The sequence below is a fragment of the Giraffa tippelskirchi genome, chromosome 12 (genome assembly GCF_054371585.1).
Source record: "Giraffa tippelskirchi isolate mGirTip1 chromosome 12, T2T-mGirTip1v1.2.pri, whole genome shotgun sequence".
Lineage (NCBI taxonomy): Eukaryota > Metazoa > Chordata > Mammalia > Artiodactyla > Giraffidae > Giraffa > Giraffa tippelskirchi.
The window spans coordinates 26,648,381-26,674,985 of NC_137286.1; the positions used below are offsets into that span (position 1 = coordinate 26,648,381).

The 26,605-nt window shown below is 38.7% G+C and overlaps 2 protein-coding genes and 1 non-coding gene across 14 annotated transcripts in view; 2 read left to right on the plus strand and 1 right to left on the minus strand.

Annotated features, from left to right (window-relative positions):
- AP4S1 (adaptor related protein complex 4 subunit sigma 1) overlaps positions 1 to 16,329 on the minus strand; it is a 49,957-nt gene extending 33,628 nt beyond the window's left edge. For all 6 annotated transcript variants that reach the window (XR_014070753.1, XM_081548067.1, XM_081548066.1 and 3 more), the window contains exon 1: positions 16,189 to 16,329. The gene's annotated coding sequence lies outside the window, so the exon portion shown is untranslated. The remainder of the gene's footprint in view (positions 1 to 16,188) is intronic.
- Positions 4,824 to 4,896, plus strand: TRNAG-UCC (transfer RNA glycine (anticodon UCC)). Its single transcript has one exon. It is a non-coding gene; the product is annotated as a tRNA-Gly (tRNA).
- The window catches only part of STRN3 (striatin 3), a 106,761-nt gene continuing 95,743 nt past the window's right edge, over positions 15,588 to 26,605 (plus strand). For all 7 annotated transcript variants that reach the window (XM_081548042.1, XM_081548046.1, XM_081548045.1 and 4 more), the window contains exon 1: positions 15,588 to 16,063. In XM_081548042.1, the coding sequence (XP_081404168.1) occupies positions 15,782 to 16,063 (282 nt within the window). In that variant the 5' untranslated portion in view covers positions 15,588 to 15,781. The remainder of the gene's footprint in view (positions 16,064 to 26,605) is intronic.

Here is a 26,605-nt window from a genome sequence, read left to right on the forward strand (position 1 = left end):
AGTGCCTTGGCTCCCATTCCTGCTCTGGGCTCGGTTCTTAATGAAATGGTTTGAATTTCTATAATCTTCTACCACTTGATCTTTGGTATCTGCCCTTTGGCTATAACTCCAAGGGCCTTTGGCACTCAGTCCTTGCACTGTCAACTGAGAATAATAACTAACTTACAAAGTGGTGGCAAGGATTAAATGAAGTAATAATACAGTTCTTATAAAATATTTAGCACACTGAGTTCTTTCATTTCCTTCCTTTATGTGTGTTAAATTAGAAAGTGCTGATAAGGTTATATAAAGAGAGAGATATGTATATGTATATATTATTAGTGGTTTCTTAATTTGTTATTAATTGGAAAAGACCCTGATGCTGGTAAAAATTACAGGAAGGAGGAGAAGGGGACAACAGAGGATGAGACGGTTGGATGGAATCACCGACTCAATGGACATGAGTTTGAGCAAACTCCAGGAGTAGCGAAGGACAAGGAAGCCTGGCCTGCTGCAGTCCGTGGTGTCACAAAGAGTTGGCCATGACTTGGCAACTGAACAACAACACAATTAATTTGTTGTAAGTTTTCTATAATGTAACCTGGTAGAATGCAACAAAAAGAATCATGAAAATGATTCTACTTCTCAGCTCAAGCATTTTACTCTTGGGGATCTATCCCAAGGTATAATTAAAAATCCATATGCATGAAAAAGTTTAAAGCAATATCATTTACAGTAGTGAAAAATGAAACAAGCCCAGATACTACAAAGAATCAAGTTAAATGAATACCAACTTGGTGTCCTTTTACCATTAACATAAATATGCAGATTATGAGATGAATGGGAAAACATAGACAACATAATGTTAAGTCACAAAAGCAGAACACCAAATTTATACCCATATGATTAAAACTATGTAGAAGGAACATCTGAATAAAGATTAAAAAGGCCAGAGAGAAACCATGCAAAAACAATTAGAAATAAAACAAACAACAACAACAACAAAATAAAAGTAAAAAGATACCAAACAGATGAACCTTAAAAACACTGTGCTAAACTGAAAGAAGCTGTCACAAAGAGGACACAGTCTGTTTATATGAAATGTCCAAAACAGGCAAATCTACAGAGACAGAAAGTAGATAAAAGGGTTGCCAGGGGATACAGGCTTGAAGGGCGAGTTCTGAGAAGTGTGGGGTCATGATGATGGTTGCACAAATATATGAGTACATTAAAAGAATTGAATAATATACTTTAAATGGATGATCTTTATGCTATGTCAATTATATCACATTAAAGGTGCTAAGAAGAGACAGACTGATAGATCAGACAATGTGGAAGAGCTTCCAATAGCCAAAACTAGAAAGATGTGAATAGCAAATAACATAGTACTGGATTATAACTCAAAGTATAAAATAAGTATACATGAGTGCCTGCGTGCAAGTTCAGCCACTTAGTCGTATCCATCCAACTCTTTGTGACCCCGTGGACTGTAGCCCGCCAGGCTCTCCTGTCCATGGAATTTTCCAGGCAAGAATACTGGAGTGGGTTGCCATTTCCTTTTTCAGGGGATCTTTCTGACCCAGGAACTGAACCCACATCTCCTGCATTGGCAGGTGCATTCTTTACCACTATGCCACCTGGGAAGCCCCATACATGAGTACATACCGATTTAAATAAATAAATGGGACAGAAGAATCCAAAACATACATTTCGATACTCTCTACTGCAGGAGGTGGAGCTTAATTCCCCGCCCACCTCCCCATCCATTTGAGAGTGAGCTGAACCGAGTGATTCACTTTCAAAAAACAGAAGATGGGAATGGAAACTGGTAACTTTAGGAACTTCCCTGGCAGTCCAGTGGTTAAGACTTCGCCTTCCAATGCAGGGGGTGTGGGTTCGATCCCTGGTTGGGGAGCTAAGATCCCACATCCCTTGCAGTCAAAACACCAAAACATAAAACCGAAGCTATAGCGTAACAAATTCACTAAAAGACTTAACAAAAAAATAGTATCTTTACAGTTGAAAACCTGGCACACACTACCTTAGCCAAGTAATGAAGGCTAAATCATCAATGATGTCATATCCCTCCACCATATGACATGGTAAGAATGCTTCATCTCTGTGATACTCTTTCCTAAACCCATAACCCATTCTAATGATGAGAAAATACAACAAAGCCACATTAAAGGACGTTCTAAAAAATATCTGAGTTGTACTCCTCCAAACAGTCAAGATCATGAAGAACAAAGAAGGCAGGAGAACCTGTCACAGGTCAGAGAAGATTAAGGAGATAATGACTACATGCAATATGGTATCCTTCAAGGGCTCACAGAACAGAAAAGAACATTGATGAAAAACTGAACAGCCTGAGTCTGGTTAATAATAATGCTACCTATGTTGTTTTTTTATGACAAATGTACCACAGTAACACAAGAATATAACACTGGGGAAGATAGGTGAGGCTATACAGAAATTCCCTGTACTATCTTTGCAACTCTTTCATAAAAATTATTATAAATATAGGAGGTTCCCTTGTAGCCTAGTGGTTAGGCTCTTCAGGGTCTTCTGTATTTCCATATACATTTCTAAATTATTTGTTCCAGTTCTGTGAAAAATGCCATTGGTATTTTGATAGGAATTGCACTGAATCTGTAGATTGCCTTGGGTAGTATGGTCATTTTAACAATATTGATTCCTCCTATCCAAGAACACAACATATCTTTCTATCTCTTTGTGCCATCTTCAGTTCCTTTCATCAGTGTCTGCTGGTTTTCCAAGTACAAGTCTTTTACCTCTTAGGTAGGTTTATATTCCTAGGTATTTTATTCTTTTTGTGTCATGGGGCTTGTGGGATCTTAGTTCCCCAACCAAGGATGGAACCCACATTCACCCCCAGTGAAAGGGCAGTGGACTGACACGGAATTTTGATGCAATGATTAATGGGATTGTTTCCTTAATTTCTCCTTCTTATAGCTCACTGTCAGTGTTTAGAAATGTAACAGATTTCTGTATATTAATTTTGTATCATGCATAAATGTTATAGCTCCTATAGAAAACAACCTGGCAGTTTCTTTAAAAAAGTTAAAGATGAACTTACCATATTATCCAGAAATTCTACTTCTAAATACATACTGAAGAGAAATGAAAACATATATCCATAAAAATAACTTGTACATGAATGTTCATAAAAGCATTACTCTTAATAGACAAAAAATAGAAACAAACCAAATGTCCATCAGCTAATGAATGAATTAAAAGAAATGTGGTGTATCTACAGATAGGGGAAAACTATTCAATAACAAATAAGAAAATACCGCTGTGCTATTAATACAAAATGGATGAACCTTTAAAACATTACATTAAATGAAAGAAGCCAGATGCAAAATACTATTGTACAAAGTCTATTAATATGAAATGCCCAGAAAAGGCTTATCTATAGAGATAGAAAGCGTATTAGTAGTTAACCTAGGGCCAGGAGAGAAAGTTTTGGGGGAAAACAGGGATGGGGTTCCTTTTCAGGATGATGAAAATCTTCAAAATCTGGATTTATTTGCATGGTAATATCTACACAGCTTTGTAAATTTACTAAAATTATATATGCACATGTATATTATATGAAGTTCAGAGCTACTATAATAAGCATGAAAGGAAGCAGTTATACAAAAATGTATTTGCTTAAATCTGGATGGTAGAATTAGGAGCAATTTTAGTTCTCCATCCTTACTTTGCTTTCTTCCCTAAGTTTTAAGACATGTCTTACTTATTGTGTTACACATAAAAAAAGTTTGTTTAAAAAATGTTGAGCTGCATTACATAAGTTTACAAAATTAGCCAACTCAAAAATAAATGTTTAATAATGAAGCTATTGTTTCATTTACTGTGGCATTTCTAAATGCCATACTTCTTTAAAATACATACTGTTTTTCAAAATCAATGTGCTGAGAGCATCTAATCGTATGGCCTAACCCAGGAAAAACATAAATAACAAGTGCTAGATACTATTTGCCACACCATGTTGTTTCATTCCATAGGCCTCCAAGTTATTTAGCTGTTTCTGAATGTCTCCATCCATAAATGAGAGGAAACAATATTGGTCAGTAGCAGATTTGCATCTAATTTGGAGCATCTCCCTTGGAATTCATATGTTATATATTCTTTTTTTATACACTAAAATGGTTTGCTTCTTTGCTTACTGGAATTCTATGATAATTCAGTTTTCTCATCTACCAACTGGGGAATAAAGACAGCTGCTTCACAGACTTTTTGTGAGGACCTAAAGAGATGAAGGAAATGTAAAGCACTTAACAGAGTCCCCCCTTGCCTTCCTCAAGACTTCTTCCCCAGTGTAGGTTGCATATTCTTTCTCCTGCAGTTCTAAGACTATAGAAATTTGCCTTCAAGAAATCCATCACCATCTGCTTTTCTTTCCATCCATTCTCCTCCTTGCTCCCTATCTCTCTCTAAATCTCTCCTTTATGATTTAGAATGCATGTTGCAGCAGTTTCAGCTGAAAATGTCAATTTCTGCTAAATCCATGGGTCACTCAAGAAATATTTCAATCACAGTTGACTTATTTTGCTTGCAGGTTGCTATTTTATTTAAGTAGTTTTAAAATCATTAAAATATTTTAAAGTGTTAAATTCCAATCAAATTCAGGATTTGTGGGAGCCCTTAAGCTGATGATTTTGCAGAAAAATTATGAAAGTACTTTGAGAATAAACCTTAATAGTCTGGTCTACCATTTTTCTGGTAGTACATCTGAGAATTTTCTAAAGCTTCATGTGACCCTCAAATCTTGATCTAAGGCCATTTTGGTAAATTGATCAAAAAGTCTTATCAGAATTTCCCTGGTGGTCTAGTGGTTAAGACTCTGCACTTCCACTGCAGTGGGCACAGGCTCGATCCTTGTTCAGGGAACTAAGATCCTGCATGTCCTGCAGCATGGCCAAAAAAAAAAAAAAAAAAGTCTCATTGAATTCTGGTTTAAGAGTTTAAAATCCAAATAAGCATGGTTATTTGTACATCAACATCATTAATCCTTAGGAAAACCCAAATTAAAACCACAACAAGATACCACTTCACACGCATTTAAAACACATGCATAAATAAAAGCCGAGACAAGCTGAAAGTTTCACTGAAAAGGACAGATGTTGTATTTTTGGAGATGTTCAAGTATCAGACTTTCTATCCTAAATCAAGGGGTATTTTTACAGCAATGTGATTGAAGCAGGGGAGAAAAGCCATATTTCAAAAACTAAGGATGAAAACTTTATCTACTATAAATAGACCATTACATTGTCCATTTGAAAGTACTTGTTTTATTTTTATTCATTAGTCATGTGTGTGTATGTGGAGTGGGGGATAGAGGAATTGAGAACAGACTGTTAGTCGTTTGCCAGAGGGGTGCTATCAGATCCGGTGGTAGTGGGAGCTGTGAAGTTTAAGGAAACAAAATGTTAAAGGCTGGAGATCATAGTCTGTTCTTGTGGTTGTTATCTTACCTTCCACTCTTCTTAGAATAGAAAAGTTGCTTTCAGGTAAGTAACCAGACTCAACCTTCCCATTACTACACAAAATGGAGATATCAAGAGGCATCTTTCAAAATCAAAATAAAAATTTTTCTTCTAAAATTATATTCTTTTTGGCTTTAATGTTGAGGGTAACTTATCCTGAAATTTAAAATGACATTAAAAAAGAGAATTAAATGTTTACTTCAACAAAACATGGGCATGGGCTAGAAATAGTGAAGAGAGACTTCTGGTAGTTAATCTTATTCCAAATTGTTTGGTTAAAATCACCCACGCAAATTAAGTATTTGTGCTTACCAACTAAAAATCTTCATAGAATTTTTTGATTAATAAAGACATTTAATATCTTAATTTTAGAGAGGAGGCAGTGGGGGGCACAGGTGTAGGGTCTTATAGATGGGCTCCTTCCAGGATTTGATACTATAATGTTACAATGTGTCAGTAAGGAGGAACTCCAGCAGGCTGAAGTAGGATTACTATGTATTACTTTCCACTCCCATAAAATGGTGTATCAAGTTATTTCTCAGATTGGAAATACTTCTAAGAAGATATTCTGGATTTTGATAAATTTAACTCTGCATTTCTTAAATTAGGTTTGTTAAACCTTGTTAGACATCTGATTTCCAACGAAAACAGTGAAAGATATACGGAGATAGATTATTCTTACACATTTTTCCCTCTCTCAAATAGTTCTGTGTTAGGGTTCAAGTGATAAGCGTGTAAGTACAAGGTCAAATACAATGTTACAGATTATAAATTCAAATCAAACTAAAGGAATTGAGAATTAAATTTTGATTTGCTGATGGCTCCTACAGTTTTGTGTCAAACAAAGAAGAAACAAACAAATAAACAAAACTCCACTGGGACCCAGAGGAATTTTACTTCATACAAATATCTATCAACTTTCCTGGCAGTGTTATGTTCAATGTCCCCTACAGGGGACCCAGGTTCAATCTCTGATTAGGGAAATCCATGCCATGCAGCCAAAAAAAAAAAAAAAAAGGAAAGAAAAAGAAAAATGTCTATAGAACTATTAAGTCTATAGAAAAGACAATTATAAATTAAACCGCAAAACTCAAATTATGCAAAATGTTTCTATAAAACCATCACTCCATTAATTTATCTGCAATTAATTTGTTTCAACATTATAAAGTCTTCTACTCTAACATTCACATTACCTGGGGGGAGGGCAAATTAGTAACGATGTGGATATTTTCCTTAAAAATATGTAAGAAAACAATACTATAAAACTACATTTATACACTCACATTATTAAGATCTTAATTAAAGTGTGTCCTAAGTTAAAACGAAGCACTATTAAAAGTTACATGAACATTTTTTAGTTCTAAGGATATCACTAGAGAATTATGGCTTCATTTTGCAGATAAGCACTTTAAGAGAAACAATGAAACATAAAAATGGCTGTATTAAACTTAAATCTGGGGGTCAGTTTACTCAGCCAACAGGATCCATCTTTTTTGCTAGTTACATGGCCACAACTAACTCTAATTCAAATAAGTAATTAATGCTCCCAATATTTGATGGTGGTCATGAAAGAACACCACTGCTACAACCTGAGAGGCGTTAGTCATCCTTTCTGATAAGATGTGCTAAAAACCCAATAAAACTACTCTTGAAGACAGATAATAACAATAGAAAACATTTAGACAGTGTTTACCAATCAGACAAGTGCTATTTTGAATACTTTACCCATACTCATTTAATTTGCATAATAGTTTTATGAGTTAGGGATTGTTTTTATCTCCATTTCACAGATACGAAAACTTAGTCACTCGCCAAAGGTCACTAAGTAAAATGGCTGAGGAAGGACCCAATCATGTTAGCTGGGCTCCAGCATCTGTGCTCTCACTCACTGCTCTTTATCTCCAGGTTTGCCTCAAGACTCCAGTGATTCAGTGACAGCTATCATTATGACCATGGACACACAATTTCACTCCCCATTCACTACTGTAAATCAAGTGCTACCCAGTTGTATCCTCGATTCAAAAGCTTTCACTGGCTAATATGCATATTTTGGCAGTTTTCATCTTGACTCCAGAGCATATCACAAAAGCTGTAATTCTAACAGACAATTTGCTCTTAGTTGATCTCTACATGGAGCCTTAAGTCTGAGAAGTGGCTCAATCAGATAATGTGCAACTTTAAGACAGTAAAGCTCCTACTGCTGCATTTGTAACAGTGTGTTTAACATTTGTGATCAGACCTCAACTTCCAAAATTCTTCTGTCTGACTTACTCTCTTGGTGAGTTCAGCTTATCTCCCTTTCTACTTCCAATAAATAAAACACCCGGCAAATACTGTCCAGGGTAAGTTTGCAGACATGTATTTGAATTTAGCATCATTCTTGTTCAGATCAGGTGTCAGGGTAAACACAGAGCCTTTCAGATGGCCTGCTTGGCGGCCCTTTACCCAGCACCACTTTTTGCTTTTCTGCATTTCACAACAAAGTATAGCAACATGGTACATCTCCTGGCTAAAAATGTAAAGAAGAGATTAAAGCTGTCAGATGAGAGCCTGCCCAACTGTTTCCAGAGGATATTCATAGTTGAATTTATACTGGCTTATATCGCACATCTCAGACTAGAAAAAGTCACAATTATTTTAATAGAAGTCAAATAAGCTACTTCAATAGCAGGAAACGGATAAATAAATGTAGGTCAACTAGCAGGCAACTTAAACTTTGAAACACCGAGAGTGCAGAGAAGTGAGGGAGAGGAAACAGTAGCAGAGCAGTTTGGAAGTTCCTAGGATCCTCTCACAGAAAACAGGAAGAGCCAAGAGGAATGCAAAAAACGAAAAAACTGTACAGTAACTTCTTTACCAAAAACCAAGTGAAAAACATCCCCTGGAACTCGAGAACACTATCTACTCTTCACACTAGAATGAGGGAACCACAGCTGTGCTAGTTTAATGGCAGAAGTGGAGGTCTGAAAATGCGGTCTTGTCAATTGTCGAAAGAGGCTTCCCAGGTGACTAAGTGGTAAAGAATCCATCTGCCAATGCAGGAGATTGGGGTTCGATTCCTGGGTGGGGAAGATCAAGGAAATGGCAACCCACTCTAGTATTTTTGCCTGGACAGAGGAACCTGGACATTTCTTCCATGGACAGAGGACCCTGGTGGGGTCGCATGGGGTCAGATACAACTTAGCAACTAAACAATAACAACAGTCAAAATAGCCAAGGGACCCAGAAATCACCAAGTCACCATTGAAAGGAAGGGTGACCCACTTGCCTCCCCTGCTTGAAGTGGGAACCCCAGGAGAGAATCTGAATACCACACTGAGAACTCGGAGGAGGCCTGGCAGGATCTCTTTTGCCAATGGTGGTGGTGGTGGTTTAGTTGCTAAGTCGAGTCCAACTCTTTGCCACCCCATGGACAGTAGCCTGCCAGTCTCCTCCCTCTATGGGATTTCCCAGGCAAGAATACTGAAGTGGGCTGCATTCCCATTTCCAGGGGATCTTTCTGACCCAGGGATCAAACCTACGTCTCCTGCATTGCAGACAGACTATCACTGAGCCACCAGGAAAGCCCCTCTTTTGCCAATGAGTTCGAGGAAAGGTCCCACCCAGGATCTTGGAGGCTCAGCAACATCCAGTGGAAGCTCTTTTATAGAAAGACAGACACCATACTGAGCAGAAACCGTTGGAGTAGAACATGATAATATGTTTCAAAAGACAGTTAGCAAGCTCAGCTAACATTGACAATAGCTAGATCAGGCTGATCAAGTTTAGTACATTACAGTAGTAGGAGAAGGCAATGGCATCCCACTCCAGTACTCTTGCCTGGAAAATCCCATGGACGGAGGAGCCTGGTAGGCTACAGTCCATGGGGTCGCTAAGAGTCGGATACTACTGAGTGACTTCACTTTCACTTTTCCCTTTCATGCTCTGGAGAAGGAAATGGCAACCCACTCCAGTGTTCTTGCCTGGAGAATCCCAGGGACGGGGGAGCCTGGTGGGCTGCCGTCTCTGGGGTCGCACAGAGTCGGACACGACTGAAGCGACTTAGCAGTAGCAGCAGTAGTAAAATTGAGACAACTGGGCATTCTGTGCTGCCTGCTGTGGTGCAATAGAAAGTACACTGCAGTCCCAATGGAGAAGTATTTTCGCCCCCAAATATTAAAACCTGAACCAAACCCAGTCTCTAGACCTAACTTCTAGTTTACAGAAAATATGGAGGAGAAAGGAATATGCTAAATAATACAATAAAAATGCAATCAGCCAAATGTGGGAAATTCTACAGGATAAATAATCTCATCTCTTCAACAAATAAATGACATGATGATGTGGGGCTGAGAGGAAGACAAATCCAAAAAAAAAAAACCCTAAAGATACAGCAAATAAAGGAAATATGTAGATTTTGTTTGGATCCTAGTTTGAAATCACCAACTTAAAAAAAAATTTTTTTTTTCTTAAGATACTTGGGGGAACTATGGACTAGGGATTAGATTGTATAATGGAATCACCATTAATTTTATAGGTATGATAATGGTATTGTGGCATGTTGAAAAAAAACAAAAGGTCCTACTGTGTTAAAAATACTTAGAGAAGTATATGCCAATGAAATAATATGATGCCTGGCATTTACTTTAAAACATTCCCAGGGCTGGGCATCGGAGGGAGTGTGAGGGAGGCTGTGAATTCTGTTTCAGGGTATCTTTGAGCTTGCTGAGTATACACCATGAGCAAGGCTCACCCTCTTGAGTTGACAAAAAATTATAGACAAGAAGTTATCACTGAAATCAAATGGTGATGGACATGTCCAAGAAGTCTTTGGGGATTTGATTCCTTTATGAATCATGCAATATATGCATGTGTGGAGATGGCAATTGGTGGGTGACAGAACAATACTGGAATGACAGTAATATGAGAAAATTGTCTCATCATTTTTAGAAACCTTGGAATGAATATAAACAGAGGTTGTGTGCATCAAAGAAATCAATTGCTTCCACATGTCCCATCTCTAAAGGGCTGGATTTACTACCATATAAAAATCAAGCAGTGTATATTTTCATAGTAAACTTTTTTGTTAAACTTTTGTAATAGTCAAAAAAATTTCTCACTCAGAAAAAAAAGTGGAATAGGTGAAATAAGAATGGCAAAATATTGATAATTGTTGAAAATGGCAGTTCATTAGACTTTTTTCTATGTTTGAATGACTGAATCCAAAATAAAAAAGTTAAATAAAAAAGTCTACACACAATACAATTTATAATATCCAATTACTATATTGAAAGCTATAATACAAAAGGAGGAATAGGAGTTATTTTAATATGTTCAAAGGAATTCTTGAATCTTTTTTTGTAGGATAATTGTCATGTACTTTAGGTTGGTCTATTAATAGACAAAACTAGAGGTTACCATCTTTCAAAATGTGTTGTTATAAAAAAAGTTTCTGTGAATGTTTGCCAAATTTAAAATATTTTCCAAAGAAAACACTATCTTCAGCAGAGATTGCCCAGGCAAGGTGTCCGTGTCTGGTACCATTCTTCTGAACCTTCTCCCCGCTGCTGCCACAGGAGACAAACCACATTTCCAAGACTGTTAAATTATTACCGAGGGAAGTTTTGGCAATGTCCCATTGTCACATTTTCCAGTCATTTGGTTCTCATGTTTACAGACCTGGTCGCTCATTTTAAGCCAACGTTCAGGAGGGACTGGGTTCTTGGCAATCCTTTTTTTTCCCTTCAGTTTTGACATCTCTATGAGTTAGCTATTATACAGCATTATCACAGCCTACTGGCTTCTGACTCATATTACCCGGGAGACAATTCAGGAATGAACTTGGATTGGAATTTTATATAGCATGCTGAATTTCCTAAAGGTTTTGGTGCCTATCTTTCTATAATCTGCGAAGGTGCTTTGCCTTTTCTTTTCCACACAATACACTATTGAATAGTTCAAGTATTGTGCATATATTTTTATACTTTTCCTAGCCACAGGCAGGAGCTTTAATGAGAAGTAGGTATCTGATCTTATTATGCAGGTTAAACCATGGTGCAGGTCAAAGCTGCCTCCTTTTCTGTTCCTTCTGCATTGCACAGTTTGCTCCTTTGGTTTTGGAACACATGCCAACTTTTTTCTCAAACATCTTTCTCTGGGCTCTAATATTGGTCTGTTGTCTATATTTATAAATGTAAATAATATACAATTTTCCCAAGTGACTGAATCACCACCAAACTACCTTAAAAGTGATTTCAAAAGTGCAAATAATTTGTGAGCCCAAGATAGTAAATACTGAATCCACTGACAAGACAGGAGGAGGCAGAATTGTGAAGGAAATTCTTATTTTTTGTTTTCAAATAAACATGTACACTCGCTGATGTAAGAGCAGAAACACTTCCTATTCTACTAAGGGCTGTGGAAGTGACCCAAAATTCTTATCTTGGCTTTCTCTCTTCATGGAGATAAGAATATTGTCACAATCTTTTCAGATGATGGAAAAAGATGACTAGACTAGTGACTCTGAACCAGTCTGAGCTCTTTGTTAGAAGGATGTCAGGTACATAGTCAGCAAGGCATGAAACTGGATGTTCAGGTGAGTAATTACAGGAAATTAATACAGAAACACAGTTCTCGAAGTCAGGGTCAAAACACTTTGTACATTAGGTATTGCAGTAATTAGGGAGAAAGTATTTGAATGTAAGCCACTCCGACTTATTTAAAAGCCAGAATTCCTTAACATACTTTTGCTGATATATGCACATGAAATATTAATGTGACAAGTCTCTTTTGGGTCAGATATAATAAGCACACAGGTGTCTAAGATTAGCTAATGGGGAAAAAAAAACCTTAAAATTCAAAATCGATTAAAGACATAAATAGGCAGGCATTCTTGAACATCAGCAGCAGTATACGGAAACTGGGAGAATCAATGGGAGTGGAGGAGAGATGATCAAGACTGACAAAATGATACAACAAATAGCAAGTTTCAAAGGTTGATACTGAAGACAGGAAATGACTCAGACACAGTTTAGGGAGGACATTCCAGTCAGGTGAGTTGTAGGTGAACTTGGGAAAGCTTATTACCTACAGAGGTCAAGATTCTAGGAGCTTGCTGCAGAGTGTCCACAGGAGTCATGTACACAAAGCACAATATCAATGGTGTAAAATATATTCTCCCAAAAGAGATGATTTTGGTGTCTTTTACTATTAGTACTCAGGACAGTTCTGGTCATTGAACCTCAAGAGACAATTGGTACAATGGTAGCAAAAACTGATAAAAATGATTGAGGTGAAGAAAAATTATTTATATAAGTCCAGTCTGAATTTATGTTATTCATCAAACATTTATTGGGGATTTCACTGTGTCAGGTCCTGGGGGTACCATTTCTAACAACAGAGGCATAGAGGCATATGTCCTGCACCTCCAGGAGGCTACAATCTGCAGATAAATGACTATGTTCTGGAAGAATATGGTTTAAGAATTTAGAAAGATGGTAACGACGACCCTATTTGCGAGACTGCAAAAGAGACACAGATACAAAGAACAGACTTTTGGACTCTGAGGGAGAAGGCGAGGGTGGGATGATTTGAGACAACAGCATTGAAACATGTATATTACCATATGTGAAACAGATGACCAGTCCAAGTTCCATGCATGAAACAGGACACTCGAAGCCAGCGCACTGGGATAACCCAGAGGAATGGGATGAGGAGGGAGATGGGGGGGATGTTCGGGATGGGGGACACATGTACACCCACGGCTGATTCACATCAATGTATAGCAAAAACCATCACAATATTGTAATTAACTTCCAATTAAAATAAATTTTAATAAATAAAATAAATAAATAAATGTAGTAAGTATCAGGAGTTCAGCATGGGATACTATTATTAAGATAGGGTCTCTAAATAATAAGTTTCTTGGAGGAGGAAATATTTGAGTTTTGAAGGAAGAAGGGAAGGAAACCAAGTTGGGTACAGCACGTATTAAATTCTTGGAAATGAAACAGCAAAATACATTTTCCGAACTCAAAACGGTGCAGTTTAGCTGGAGGGAAGAATGGGGTACCATGATGGTGTGATGGTAGATTAGGCAATAAGATGGACTTTTATATGCTATGCTAAAATTTGGGCTTTATTCTAAATCTGGTGATCATTAATATAGTGTAACCAGGGAATGACAGGATCAGACCAACTTTCTGAAGATCACTCAGGCATCAGTGGTAGTGGAGGGTGAGTAAAGAGTAGAGGTGGAAAGGTTTAAATTAAGACATATATGAAGATAATGGGATAGATATATTACTGAGAAAGGGATTGGAAGGTACTAGAACGAATGACTGCCAGGCCTCAGGTTTGAAGGCAGTACCACTTAACATGATGGTTAACAGAAGCGAGTTTGTTGTTTTGAAGGTGGGTGAGGAGGAAAAATATAAACCCAGTCTTTATTTGAGCTTGATGTACAATCAGGAAATGTTAGTGGGTATATTCCTCTTCTTTTGATGCCAATGTAAGAGAGGTCAGTCATACCTTCTCACAAATTCCTCTTGGTGTATAATGCGTCTTGAGGCAGTATAGTGTTTGCAGACTTTTTACCTGCTATGAAGCCCCTTGAAAAAGAACAAGACTGAATAAGCAGGATGTATGTTGGTTGCTATAAAATGGAGAGATAGTTCTTAATGCTGTGATCTCAGACCTTATTTCATATATAAATAAAATATGGCAGCAAGGGTAAGAAGTCCAATCTGCTTTCCATTAAACAATAACAGCAGTAAAGCAGACATGACAAAACAAGATGTATCACTTTATCTCTTTGAAATTACACTCTAAATGGTCGTGAAAATTTTATTGGTAGTACAGAAGAAAAAAAAAATGATGCAGTGAATTTTATACGCGATTTCCTGGCACAGCTGTAACTAATGAATCTTTTCTCTTAGATTGTTAAATATTTTTGTCCCATTTTTTAACCAAATGATTATTAGCTACATTAACTTTTAGAAGCTTATCAGTTCATTAAGGATGTTTCCTGACAACCTAAGTACAAAAAAACACATATTATGGTACTTAAAAAGATTAACCTTGTCTTTTATGTGTATATTATATTCACGCAAACAACCGAGAAAAACATTTTTAGCCGCTCATCTAGGATTTTGTCTTCACAATGCTCTTATTTTCTATTTCCATCAAAAGATTCTGCTATGAATGACAGTATTTGTGAGCCCATTCACTTCTAAAACGTCAAACTGTTAATCAGCCTCCTTCAAGTTTTCTTTCTCTCTCTAACCACTATCAAGATCTAAAGTTTTTCACCTTCCCTTCTCCCAAGAGAAAAATGAAAACAATCGCTCCTGCTCCTCTCTCAAAAGCCCCCAAACACAACCCACCCCAGAAATGGAAAACAGGGAGGCAAAATGGTACAGGTTGCAACTTGCGACTGGGAGCACAGCCTTTGGAACCAGAGCCCGGAGACTGGGAATCAGTCTTCATTTCCGGGAGGATCTGGGCTATTTGTCAAAAGAGAACGTCCTCAAAGCCCCGGGAACTGACTGGTGCTAGGAAACCAAAGAGCGGGTGACAAGCAGAGAAAGAGGCCCGATCCTCTGGGACTGCCAGAAACACGCAAGGAATGCAAAAGAAACGTCAGGAATCCGGGACCGGCTGCAGCCGGCTAGAGGGACCACTCAGGTTAAAACCCAACTCCGGAGGCAGGAGGGCCGCTGAGACTTTTGAGTGGGAAACGGCGCTGACTGGGTTGACTGAGCGAGGGAAACCGACTCCTAGGAAGGCAGAAACCGACTCGCTCCCAAATGTCGGAGTCGGTAGCCCACAATCCGGTCCCCGCCACCAGACACCTCCAGCGAGCCTGGGGGCGGGCCTAGGGGCGGGGACGAGCTCTTTCCCCGCCTCTAACGGCAAGCCGACTGCGTTCTCAGTACGCCTGCGTAGGGTGAGGCCGGACTCTATTTGGCTACTAGGCGAGCGGCGGCATCGGCGTTCTCTACCCAGCATGCTGCGCGGGAGCGGCGGCCCTACGTCTATCCCCTTCCCAACCCTGCCCCCGCTTCCCACTCCCGCTGCGCCCCCCCCCTTCCCCTAAAGTGAGTGAGTGAGACGGGCAGATGGAGGAGGGACTGTAATGGCGGCGGCCGGCAGCTCCCTGCTCTGACCCACGGCAGGCATACAGCAACGACCCCCTCCCTGCCCCTCTCTCTGCCGGCCTCCGCCCCGCCGCCAGCGCGGGGCCACCCTCTCCGGCCCTTCCCCCAGCCGTCGGCGTCTCGCCCTGCGCCCCGGCCGGGGCCCCACACACAATGGACGAGATCGCCGGAGGCGGTGGTGGCGGCCCGGCGATGGCGGCCCCTCCACGGCAGCAGCAAGGACCCGGGGGGAACATGAGCCTTTCGCCAGGGGGGAATGGAGCGGCGGGCGGCGGGGGTCCTCCGGCCGCCGAGGGAGCGGGTCCCGCGGCAGGCCCCGAGCTGTCCCGGCCGCAGCAGTACACTATCCCAGGGATCCTGCACTACATCCAGCACGAGTGGGCTCGGTTCGAGATGGAGCGGGCGCACTGGGAGGTGGAGCGGGCTGAACTGCAGGTACCTCGCTGGGGTCGGTATGCGGGACGGCTGCGGCGGCGGGGTCCCCGGCCGGGGGTGGGGGGGTGGGGCCGGGACTCCCCTCACTCGGAGCTCGAGGCCTTGGGAGACCAAGAGGAACCTACCTGTGCGGCTCGAGGGGCGATGGTCCTGGAGACGGCTCTTCCTAGAACCCCCCTCCCCCTTTCCCGCAGAAGCTTGTTACCCAGACCTCACTGGCTGCGCGGTGCGGGCTTCCTTGGGGCAGCCATTTTGGCTTTTAGTATGGCGTCTGCGGGGGCTCCTCCGGAGGCGTTCTGCGCGGGCCTCCGGGGCTTGGGGCTGAGTTCCTTTCTGTGGGAGAATCCGGCGTGGGGCTGTCGGGCTCTGCGCTGACTCCTGTTTGTGCCTCTTAAGATGGAGAACCCAAAGAGAGGGACTGGGTTGGGGATTTTACCACCTTTTCCCGGATCACCCCCCTGTTTCCGATTTGGCGTGACTGCCCCCCTCCCCCGGAGCTGGGAGCCCTTACTCTTTGACAGCCACGCTTCTTTCCAGGGCCGCTGCCGCGCACAATGGCTTGCGGCTGACCTGTGAAGTTTTCATTTCCTGCCGCCAACTTTAAGTACCTGTTTACCTGGGATGCCGCCTTATTCACTTCGATTCCCTTTGAGTTCGTCCTTAGTGATTGACTCATCAACGCTGCTCTGTACTTTGTTTTAGAGTACCCTTCACCAGGCCTTCCTCTCCTCCATTCCCGTCTTCACACACAAAAAGCCAAACCAGACTATCTGTGCCATCTTCAGGAAACGATTGAGAAAAGATTTAATATTAGCTTGGAGTGAAACGTATTTGTTTCACATTACCAGCTCTCACAGGGGAAGCAGAGTTAAATATCCTTAGGATCTTTCATAATTGAGCCGAACTCGGTCTTAAGGTGTAACTTTTGAGATACTGGTTCACCTAACTTTTGGAAGATGTTGGTAGTTTAAGGGCTTATGTCTTGGATTTCGGAAGAGCTACATCTTTTTAAAAGGATTGTTTAACTCTTTCGGATGTTTGTGTTTATTTTAAAATCACTTTCCAAGGCAAATTTAGGCTTAGAAGGAAAAAAGCATGCATCTAAATAGTGCTGCACCTGTTCTGCAGACTGCTGTATATTTAGAGTGTATGTGGTATTGTTCGCTGATATACATGTCATATATGTCTGGGGTGAATGATTAGGGGAATGTAGTGTTGAAAGAAGATTGGATTAGCTTAAAAGGGTTGTCCTCAAACAAATACATACATCTCCAGTTTGATATTGAACCAGTCGACTTTTTGTCTCTACAAAGTGGGGCAAGTCAAACTTTTAAAAAGTAAGAAAGCATATGTTTTGACACTTTATCAAAAAATGAATTCACTTTATCAGGTTGGCAATTCACTATTTTAATGCTTTGATATACTATTGGGCTTTTAAAAATATAACATGTCAAAAGTGTTGTTTCTTTTGTGTGTGCTCTGCTTTAAAATATCTGGGACATACAGAGTTCTGTTGATGAACAACTTTCTCTTACACCATATGCAAACTTAATATTCAGTGTGAGGTATTTATTTTTGAAAACTGCATTTACAAATGCATTGAGGCCTAGGCTCACTAAATAATACTTCACCAGTCTCTAATACAGTGTTTATAATCTTTGTACTGTTGTGGAAAAGCTTTAAACACTTTATAAGTTAGTAACTGCATTAGACATTGGTAAGCTTCACAAAATGTCTTGTGTCTGAATTAGTAAAATCTGTGCAACTTGAGATCTATATTGTTTACCATAGCTTTGGTTTGCCGTCTGATTCTCTTCTTGACAGAAGTCTTAAGGAAAATTCGTTTTGCGTGCTTGCTTTCAGTCTATCTACTATTGACACATTAGTCTGGATATAGCCATTTTAAACTTTTTGTTTGCTTACTTTGAAGAAGTTCTACAATGTTTATCTACACTCTTGATTCCCCCCCCCCAGGAATTTTTATTATTTCACACTGATTCTTTTGGAATAAAACTTTGATGATTGTGTGTTTTGTTCTATATATTTCTCTATAATGTTTTATTGGGCTACTTAGTTAATTTAGAATATCGAATTTGTTTTACATGTCTAAAGTCTTTAGTAAGAATGCTTGTGAGATGTACATTTTAAAATGTATGAAAAATGTATTGGGAGAGTTGAGGTGAAGCGTGAATGGATTTAAACTGTAAACTTAGACTTAATTTTAAGAAAGATAACATAGAAGTAAGGTAACTTGCATATCATTTGGTATACAGCCTTGAGTATACTGTTCATCTATACATTAATTAAAGTGTTTAGTGCTAAAACTATTCAACAGTGACTACAGAGAGACTAAGGTATACCTCCTTTTGATGTAAAATTTCAATGTGGATTATATTTTTCCTGGCTTGGGAAAGGCTTTTAAACCAGAACTTTGCAGTATGGTTCTCTTCTCTGTAAAAGGAATTTTGGATAAAGCTCCTTCTTAGAAGATTGGAACTAAACCAAAGAATGTCTTAAAACTCTTTATTTTTGTGAGGGTTCCTTACCTGCGACTCAGGTAAAAACTTTGTTATGTTAATAAGGCTCCAGGACAGTGATTTCTAAGTGAGAGTGCTACTGATAATCACCGGTAACCACCCCCCAGCCCCCCCAATATGCAGGCCTCTGTTTAATCTTCCAGAGATTTGGATTGAATTGACCTAGGACTTGAAAAAAATGGACTATTTGTAGGATTTAGCCAGTTCGCATTATGTAGAATGGAACTGCCCTTTCATCAGTATTTTGAACCGATGAGGTCCATATCATTCCTATTTTACAGATAAGGAGACACACTTCAACAATGTAAGTAACTGTTTGCCAGCTATAAGTATTGCAGCTCAGATTTGAACCTGGGTTCATCTGAGTCCAAAGCCTTTGGTCTTCTCATGACTCTTGGAACTGCTGTGTTATATTGTCTTGGTATTTTTTGTAGAAACAGAATCCGATTTACAATTTATTATGGAGACGTGGGTTCAGTCCCTGAGTGGGGAAAATCATCTGGAGAAGGAAATAGCAACCCACTCCAGTATTCTTACCTGGGAAATCCCATGGACAGAGGAGCCTGGTGGGAAACTGTCCATGGGGTTATAAAGTGTCTCACATGACTTAGCAACTAAACAACAACACACACGACCACTTCAGTATGTTTCAAAAAAGTTTTATTGAGCCCCCATGACGTGGGTAGGTCTAGTTTTTATACATTGCAAGTAAGTCCTGATTTTTTTCTGTAGTTAGTGCTATAAATGCACTTATTATGTATACAATGCTTGTTTGCCAACTGTAAAAATATGATACAAGTGATGAGTAGAAAATATAGATCTGGTGTTTGTATTCTAAAATTACTAATTCTCCAGCAAATGTAAACTTTTAGTGTTTGTGTTTGCATACTCTGGCATACAGATTTGTCATAATGAGACAAATATTGCCACCTAACGATCTTAAGTTAATAGGAGATATTTCTCTCAGACATAACTTGATTTCTTCCTTTCGAATTGGGGGCAGTAAGTGTTTCCCTTCTAATCTATTATTGTCAGAGTTTCCTTCGGATAGTCTAGAATAATAATTTGCAAATCCTGTTCCTTTTTTATTACAAGATTTTTGTGAATCTACTATGAAATTACAAAAAAAATAACAATATAGAGGTTTTTCATTAAAGTACTCCTTTTATTGAGAGTTTTAGCCTTCAGAAAGTCTTGCTGTTATGCAGTTTTTCTATTTCAAATAATGGTGACAGAGTAAAAAAATATATATATATTTGATAGAATTAAGAGTCCATAATCTTATGTTATATTCTCCCTGTTTTTGAAGTTTTTGGAAGCAAAAAGTCTAGGGACCATTAATATATAATTCTTTTCTCCATTTACTTTTTAATCCTGTATAATCTTTTTGCTCTATTGTTTCATTACTCCTAACTGAGCTTAATAGAACAATTTTTTCTGTTGGTGGTTGACCTTCAAATTGCCAAATCTTGCTGCCTTATAGATTATAAGTACTTAACCAACACTTTCTGCTGTTGACAGTTTCTTCCTCAAAATCCTTTTCTTTGGCCTCTACTCTGTAATCCCGTATTTTCCTTTTGGCTTACTTATCATCTTTTTCATGTGTTTCTTCTACTTTAGTTTCAATTATTGTTACCTGGGTTTCTGGTTCTTTTTATTTTTACTGTAAATTCTGAAATACACAGCGGGGTTTTTTTTGTTGTTTGCTTGCTTGCTTGTTTTTGCTAAGTGTTATTCCAGTGCTTCAGTATTTAGTCCTTACATCCTAAAAACCCAATGAGTTTGGCACAGTTGGTTTCTTTTGTTGTTGTTTTGTTTAGTTTGATGCTAGGCTATTGGGCATGGAGGTTAAGTAATCTAAGAGTAGCAGAGCTGGAATTTAAACCTAGGCAGGCTGCCTCTGGAAGCCATATTGTTAGTCACTACTGTATCTTTGACTTTCATATGTCTCAGAAATATTTCTAACTTTCTGTTTAAATTTTCTGCTTCAGATTCAATACATCCATTATTCATTTCATCTCAAATGCTTGCCTCTTTCCCCCACCGAGGTGCACTTAACTTGATCATTCTCCTTTATTCCCTGTTTTTATTAGTGTTTATTATCATCCTTCCCATTGCTAGATGCTAAAGAGATCAGTAGGCTCTTCTAAAAATGTTGAGTCTTTGGATTTATTGATTCTAGTATGATTATTCAGTGGATATATTTGAGTGTTACTTTGTGCTATGTACTGTATATATAATGATGTATGAAGCAAGGAACTTGCTGCTGTTGGAGATTGTACTCTAGATATAATAAAATGTGATAAATCAGAAATTAACAGGATGTTGAAAAAATAAACAGTGATGGGAAACCTGTGTAGATAGTGAGCTTTCACTAAGCAATTATTGAGCAGTTTTTATATGCCAAGAATTGTTTTAAGTTAATACATACCTTGTTGTTGTTCAGTCACTAAGTCATGTCCGACTCTTTGCAACCCCGTGAACTGCAGCACGCCAGGGTTCCGTATCCTTCACTATCTCCCAGGGTTTGCTCAGACTCATGTCCACTGAGTCAGTGATGCCATCCTGTTACCTGCTTCTCCTCTTGCCCTCAATCTTTCCCAGTATCAGCGTCTTTTCCAGTGACTCAGCTCTTTGTATCAGGTGGCTGAAGTATCTGAGCTTCAGCTTCAGCATTAGTCCTTACAGTGAATATTCAGGGTTGATTTCCTTTAGGATTGACTGGTTTGCTCTCCTTGCTGTCCAAGGGACTCTCAAGTTTTCTCCGGCACCACAGTTGGAAAGCATCAATTCTTCAGTGCTCAGCCTTCCTTATGGTCCAACTCTCACATCCATACATGACTACTGGAAAAACCATAGCTTTCACTATATGGACCTTTGTTGACAGAGTGATATCTCTGCTTTTTAATACACAGTCTGGGTTTGTCATAGCTTTTCTTCCAAGGAGCAAGCGTCTTTTAATTTTGTGGCTGCAGTCACCGTCCGCGTTGATTTTGGAGCCCAGTAATATGAAATTTGTCACTGTTTCCACTTTTTCCCCATCTATTTGCCATGAAGTGATATGACCAGACGCCATGATCTTCATTTTTTGAATGTTGAGTTTTAAGCCAGCTTTTTCACTCTCCTTTTTCACTTTCATCAAGAGACTCTTTAGTTATTCACTTTCTGTCATTAAAGTGGTATCATGTGCATATCTGAGATTGTTGATATTTCTCCCAGCAATCTTGATTCCAGCTTGTGAGTCATCCAGCCCAGCATTCCGTATGATGTACCCATAACTCATTTAATTTTTGTGAAGCCTCTATGGGGATATGTATACTTTTAGATCTGAAGTATGAGTACCTAACCATAGGTATTTCAGAGGAAAACAACAGCATTAGAAGTTCTGAAGCAGAAAAGATCTTCATTGGATGTGTGAACTTGACTATAGTGATTCAAGGGACTATCTAACATAGATAATCTCAATAGCCTAATACATATATTTTATTCAGTGATTGTTAATTTTTTGGAGATAGTCTCCTTTGCATATAGACTGAGAGCTTTGGAGCTTTTTCTAGTTAAACAAATTTTTTTGGCTTTTAATATCTTTGAAGCCCGACTACTGACCTGAGGAAATAACCCTGATTTAATCCGTGCTTATAATTCCTTTTCTACCCTTGATTTGGTTCAAGGTGTTCCTCCTGCATATGATTTCTCTGGAGAAATCTAGCACTTTTCCTCCATATATGCTCCTCTCTTAAGAGTTTATCCTTTATATTATAAGTATGATTGTATTATATATCCTCTTGCTTTAATTTTTAAAGATGATGGAGAGTTTTGAACATATTCAAAAATACCATAGTTATCAGGACTTCCCTGATAAGTGGATAAGACTCTGCCTGCCAGTGCAGCAGATGTGGGTTCAATCCCTGGTCTGGGAAGATTCGCCCGTGCTGCAGAGCAGTTGAGCCTGTGCACCACAACTACTGAAGCTTTCGCTCCTAGAGCCCGTGCTCTCCAACAAGAGAAACCACCGCAATGAGAAGCCCAGAAGCTCTGCAACAAAGAGGTGCCCCTGTTCACCACTAGAGAAAGCCTGAGCAAAGCAATGAAGACCCAGCACAGTGAAAAATAAATACCAAAAAACATATATGTGGTTATCTGTGACCACCCATAAACTTGTTACTCATCACTCAGTAACAACTCATGACTAGTCTTATTTTATTTAACACTTCTGTCCACTACCCTATCCCAATCCCAGAAACATACAATTTTATTCATGCATATTTCAGTATATATCTAAAAGATAAGAACTTTAAAAGAGAATTGTAGTTGCATCACCAAATTATTAAGAAAAATGAGTAATTTCTTAATATTATCAAATACCTGCTGTTTGAATCCTAGTTTTCACACTTATCTTTGAACAGTTTGTTTGAATCAGGATGCAAATAACACATTGTGATTGGAACCACCTCCTCCATCTTTCTTCCTTTTCCTTGCTACTTTCTGTTGGAGAAATCAGTCTTTGGTCCTGTAAAGATTCCCACAGTCTGTGTTTTGCTGCATGCTTCTTTAATACAGTTTAACACATTCCGTTGTCCTGTTTGTTTTCCCCTGTAATTTAGTTAGTTGGATATAGGGACTTGATCCAGACTGGCTTATTTTCTTCTTTGAAGTGTTGTTGGAGGACGAGAATACTTCACAGGTGGTGATGAGGTCTTCTGTCAGAAAGCACAAAACATCTTTCCTGATGTTAGCTGTTGATTTAACTTGGGAACATTCATCCATTAGGGCCACCCTGCGTTCTTAAAGAACGAAATTGCGATATAATTCACACTTGTCCCTCAGTATCTGTGAAGTGATTGGTTTCAGGACTCCCCCAGCATGCTCCCCACCCAGCATGCTCCTCTATCTCTGGATTCTGAAGTCCTTTACAAAAAAATAGTGTATTTGCATATTCTTCCTATACTTTAAATTATTTCTAAATTACTTGTAATACCTAATACAGTGTAAGTAGTTGTAAATAAAATGTAAATAGTTGCCTGCAGTTGCGAATTTAAGTTTTGATTTTTGGACCTTTCTGAAGTTTTTTTTTTTTTTTTTTTTCTGATTATATTCCATGCACAGTTGGCTGAATCTACTATGGATGCAGAACCTATGGATACAGAAGAGTGACTACATTTCCGTGGTTTTTAGCGTATGACTATGTTGTGTCCTCCTCATCTCTCTGTAATCTCAAAACATTTTTATCACGTGCAAATGAACCCAGTTTAGCAGTTAGTCCCTATTAGCAATTAGTCCCAATCCCCCCTTTCCCTTGGCAGTCACTAATTTCTGTCTCTATAAGAGTAATCTTTATATCTCAAGGATTTGCCTATTATGGGCATTGTATATAAAAGGAATCACACAATATATAGCTTGTGAATAGATTCTTTCACTTAAGGAAATGTTTTCAAGGTTCAACCATGTGTAGCAGATAACAGTATAGTACTTTATTTCTTACTATGGCTGAATAATATTCTATTGTATGGATATAATACATTTTGTCTGTCAGTTGGTGGATATTTGAGTGTTTCTGTTACACTTTTTATTAACATATGCACAAGTTTTTGTGTGAATGTATGTTTTCAATGCTCCTATTATATACCTAGGAATGGAATTGCTAGGTCATGTTCAACTTTTTTGAGGAACCTGCCAAAATGTTTTCCAATGTGACTGCCTCATTTTACTTTCCCACCAGCAATGCACGAGGATTCCAGGGCCTCTGTTACTTTTTTTCAACTTTGAAATATATTTTTCTTATTAGAAAAAAATTTTTTTTAATGCCTTTTAATTTTTTTTTTTTGAAAGTTGTGTTTTCTTTCTCATAGTTTAGTTTTTAGAACAATTTTGTTTAGTTGTTTATACTTTTGGTTTTTGTTTAGACTTTAGTTTTTAGGGCAATTTTGGCTTTATAGCAAAATTTAGCTGAAAGTACAGTTTACATATAACGCCTTGCCTGTCGAAACCTCCCCTAACATTAGAAGCTCCACTGGTGTGGTACATTTGTTAAAATTGATGAACCGACACTGACCCAACGTTATCAACTAAAGTCCGTAGTTTACATTAGGGTTCACTTTCTGTCCTGTGTATTCTTTGGGATTTGAAAAATATATAATCACATGCATCCACTTTTATGATAAACAGTGATTTTTCACTGCCCTTAAAATCCCCTTTGCTCCACCTATTCCTTCCTCCCTAACCCAAGTGCATGACAAATACTGCTCTTTTTATTGTTGTTTTGTTGTTTGGTTTTGGTTGTACTGCACAACATGTGGGATCCCAGTTCCCCAACCAGGGATCGAACCTGTGCCCCCCTGCAGTAGGTGTGGAGCATCAACCACTGAACTGCCAGGGAAATCACAACTGGTGCTCTTTTAATCTGTCCTCCATAGTTTTGCTTTCTCCAAAAGATCACATAATCAGAATCATACAGTATGTAGTTTTTTCACATGGACTTCTTTGACTTGGTGGTGTGCATTTAAGGTTCCTCCTTAATTGTTTTTTTGTGGCCTGATCTTTTTAGAGCTGAATTAATATTTCATTGTACATTTGTACCACAGAATATTTGTCTTCTCACCTTATTGAAGGACATCTTCATTGCTTCTAAGTTTTGGCAATTATGAGTAATTACACATCGACATTTACTCATAATTTAGGTATATAGCAAGGAGCTTGATTGCTACAGTGTTTGGTAAGAGTATGTTTAGTTTTTTAAGAAACTGCCAAACAGTTTTCCAAAGTGGCTGTACCTGTTTTGTATATCCACCATCACTGATGGACAGTTTTTGTTGCTCCATATTTCATCAGCATTTGATGTCAGTATTTTGAATTTTAGCTATTCTAATAGGTGTGTAGTGATACCTTGTTTTAATTTGAAATTCCCCTAATGATTTACGGTATTGAGCATCTTATTTACCATCTGTATGTCATCTTTGGTGAGATATCTGTTCAGAGCTTTTGCCTTTTTAAAAATTGAATTCTATGTACCTCCTCCTCTTGACATTCATGGGATGGAATGGTGTTGGTCTTTGTTTCCAGTCATTTATGAGTAATTGTTCAGTAAATGTTAGTCATTACTAATAACACGTATTTATCTTAAAAGGTGCTTTAATGACATAATTTAAAGGAACGAGTAATTATAATATCACCTTCCTTTTACTTGTCCTTCCAGTGAAGCTACCAAAGGGAATGATTAAATTTATTTTATCTGAAGATAAAACAGTAGTCTCTAATTGTAAGTGAGTAAGATTTGTGGTGTTTCCAATACCTAGTTAATAATCATGATACAGATTCTCACAGTCATTTGCTGGTCATTGTGATTCAGTAGTCTGGAGGTGGAATCCGTGTTTTTAAAATGTATAGCTGATGATTCTGATACTCAGCCATATCTGGGAACCTGCATGATAAAAGTCACTTAAGGATTTTGGTAGAACCCAGTTCTCTAACCTCTATCCCTTTAAGATTGTCATTCGTTCTAAGCAAGCAATATATCACCCCTTCTCTGCACTCAAAGTGGCTTGCACTGTGTGTGTTTACATTGTTGTACTTTTCTTTTTTTTATTTTCACTTCCTGCTTTCCAGTACATTGAAACTACTTGTTAACAAGAACTTACTGGGTTTTGAGTATGCTGCAAATTTTTGTTGGATTCATTTGAAACACTGTGGTGTTTGATTACATAAATGAAAGCAGTATGTGTCCGTAAAAAGAACTGTTTAAGAATAACACCTGTTAACGTTTTTTAAATTATTTATTTATTTTTATTTGGCTGCACCAAGTCTTAGTTGTGGGGTGCAAACTCTTAGTTTCGGCATGTGGGGTCTAGTTCCCTGACCCGAGATAGAACTTGGGCTCTCTGCACTGGGAGGATGGAGTCTTAGCCACAGGACCACCAGGGAAGTCCCACACCTGTTAACATTTAACGAGTGTTTTCTATACATTGGGAATCATTCTAATTTTTATACCCTCCCTAAATCATAGGTAACA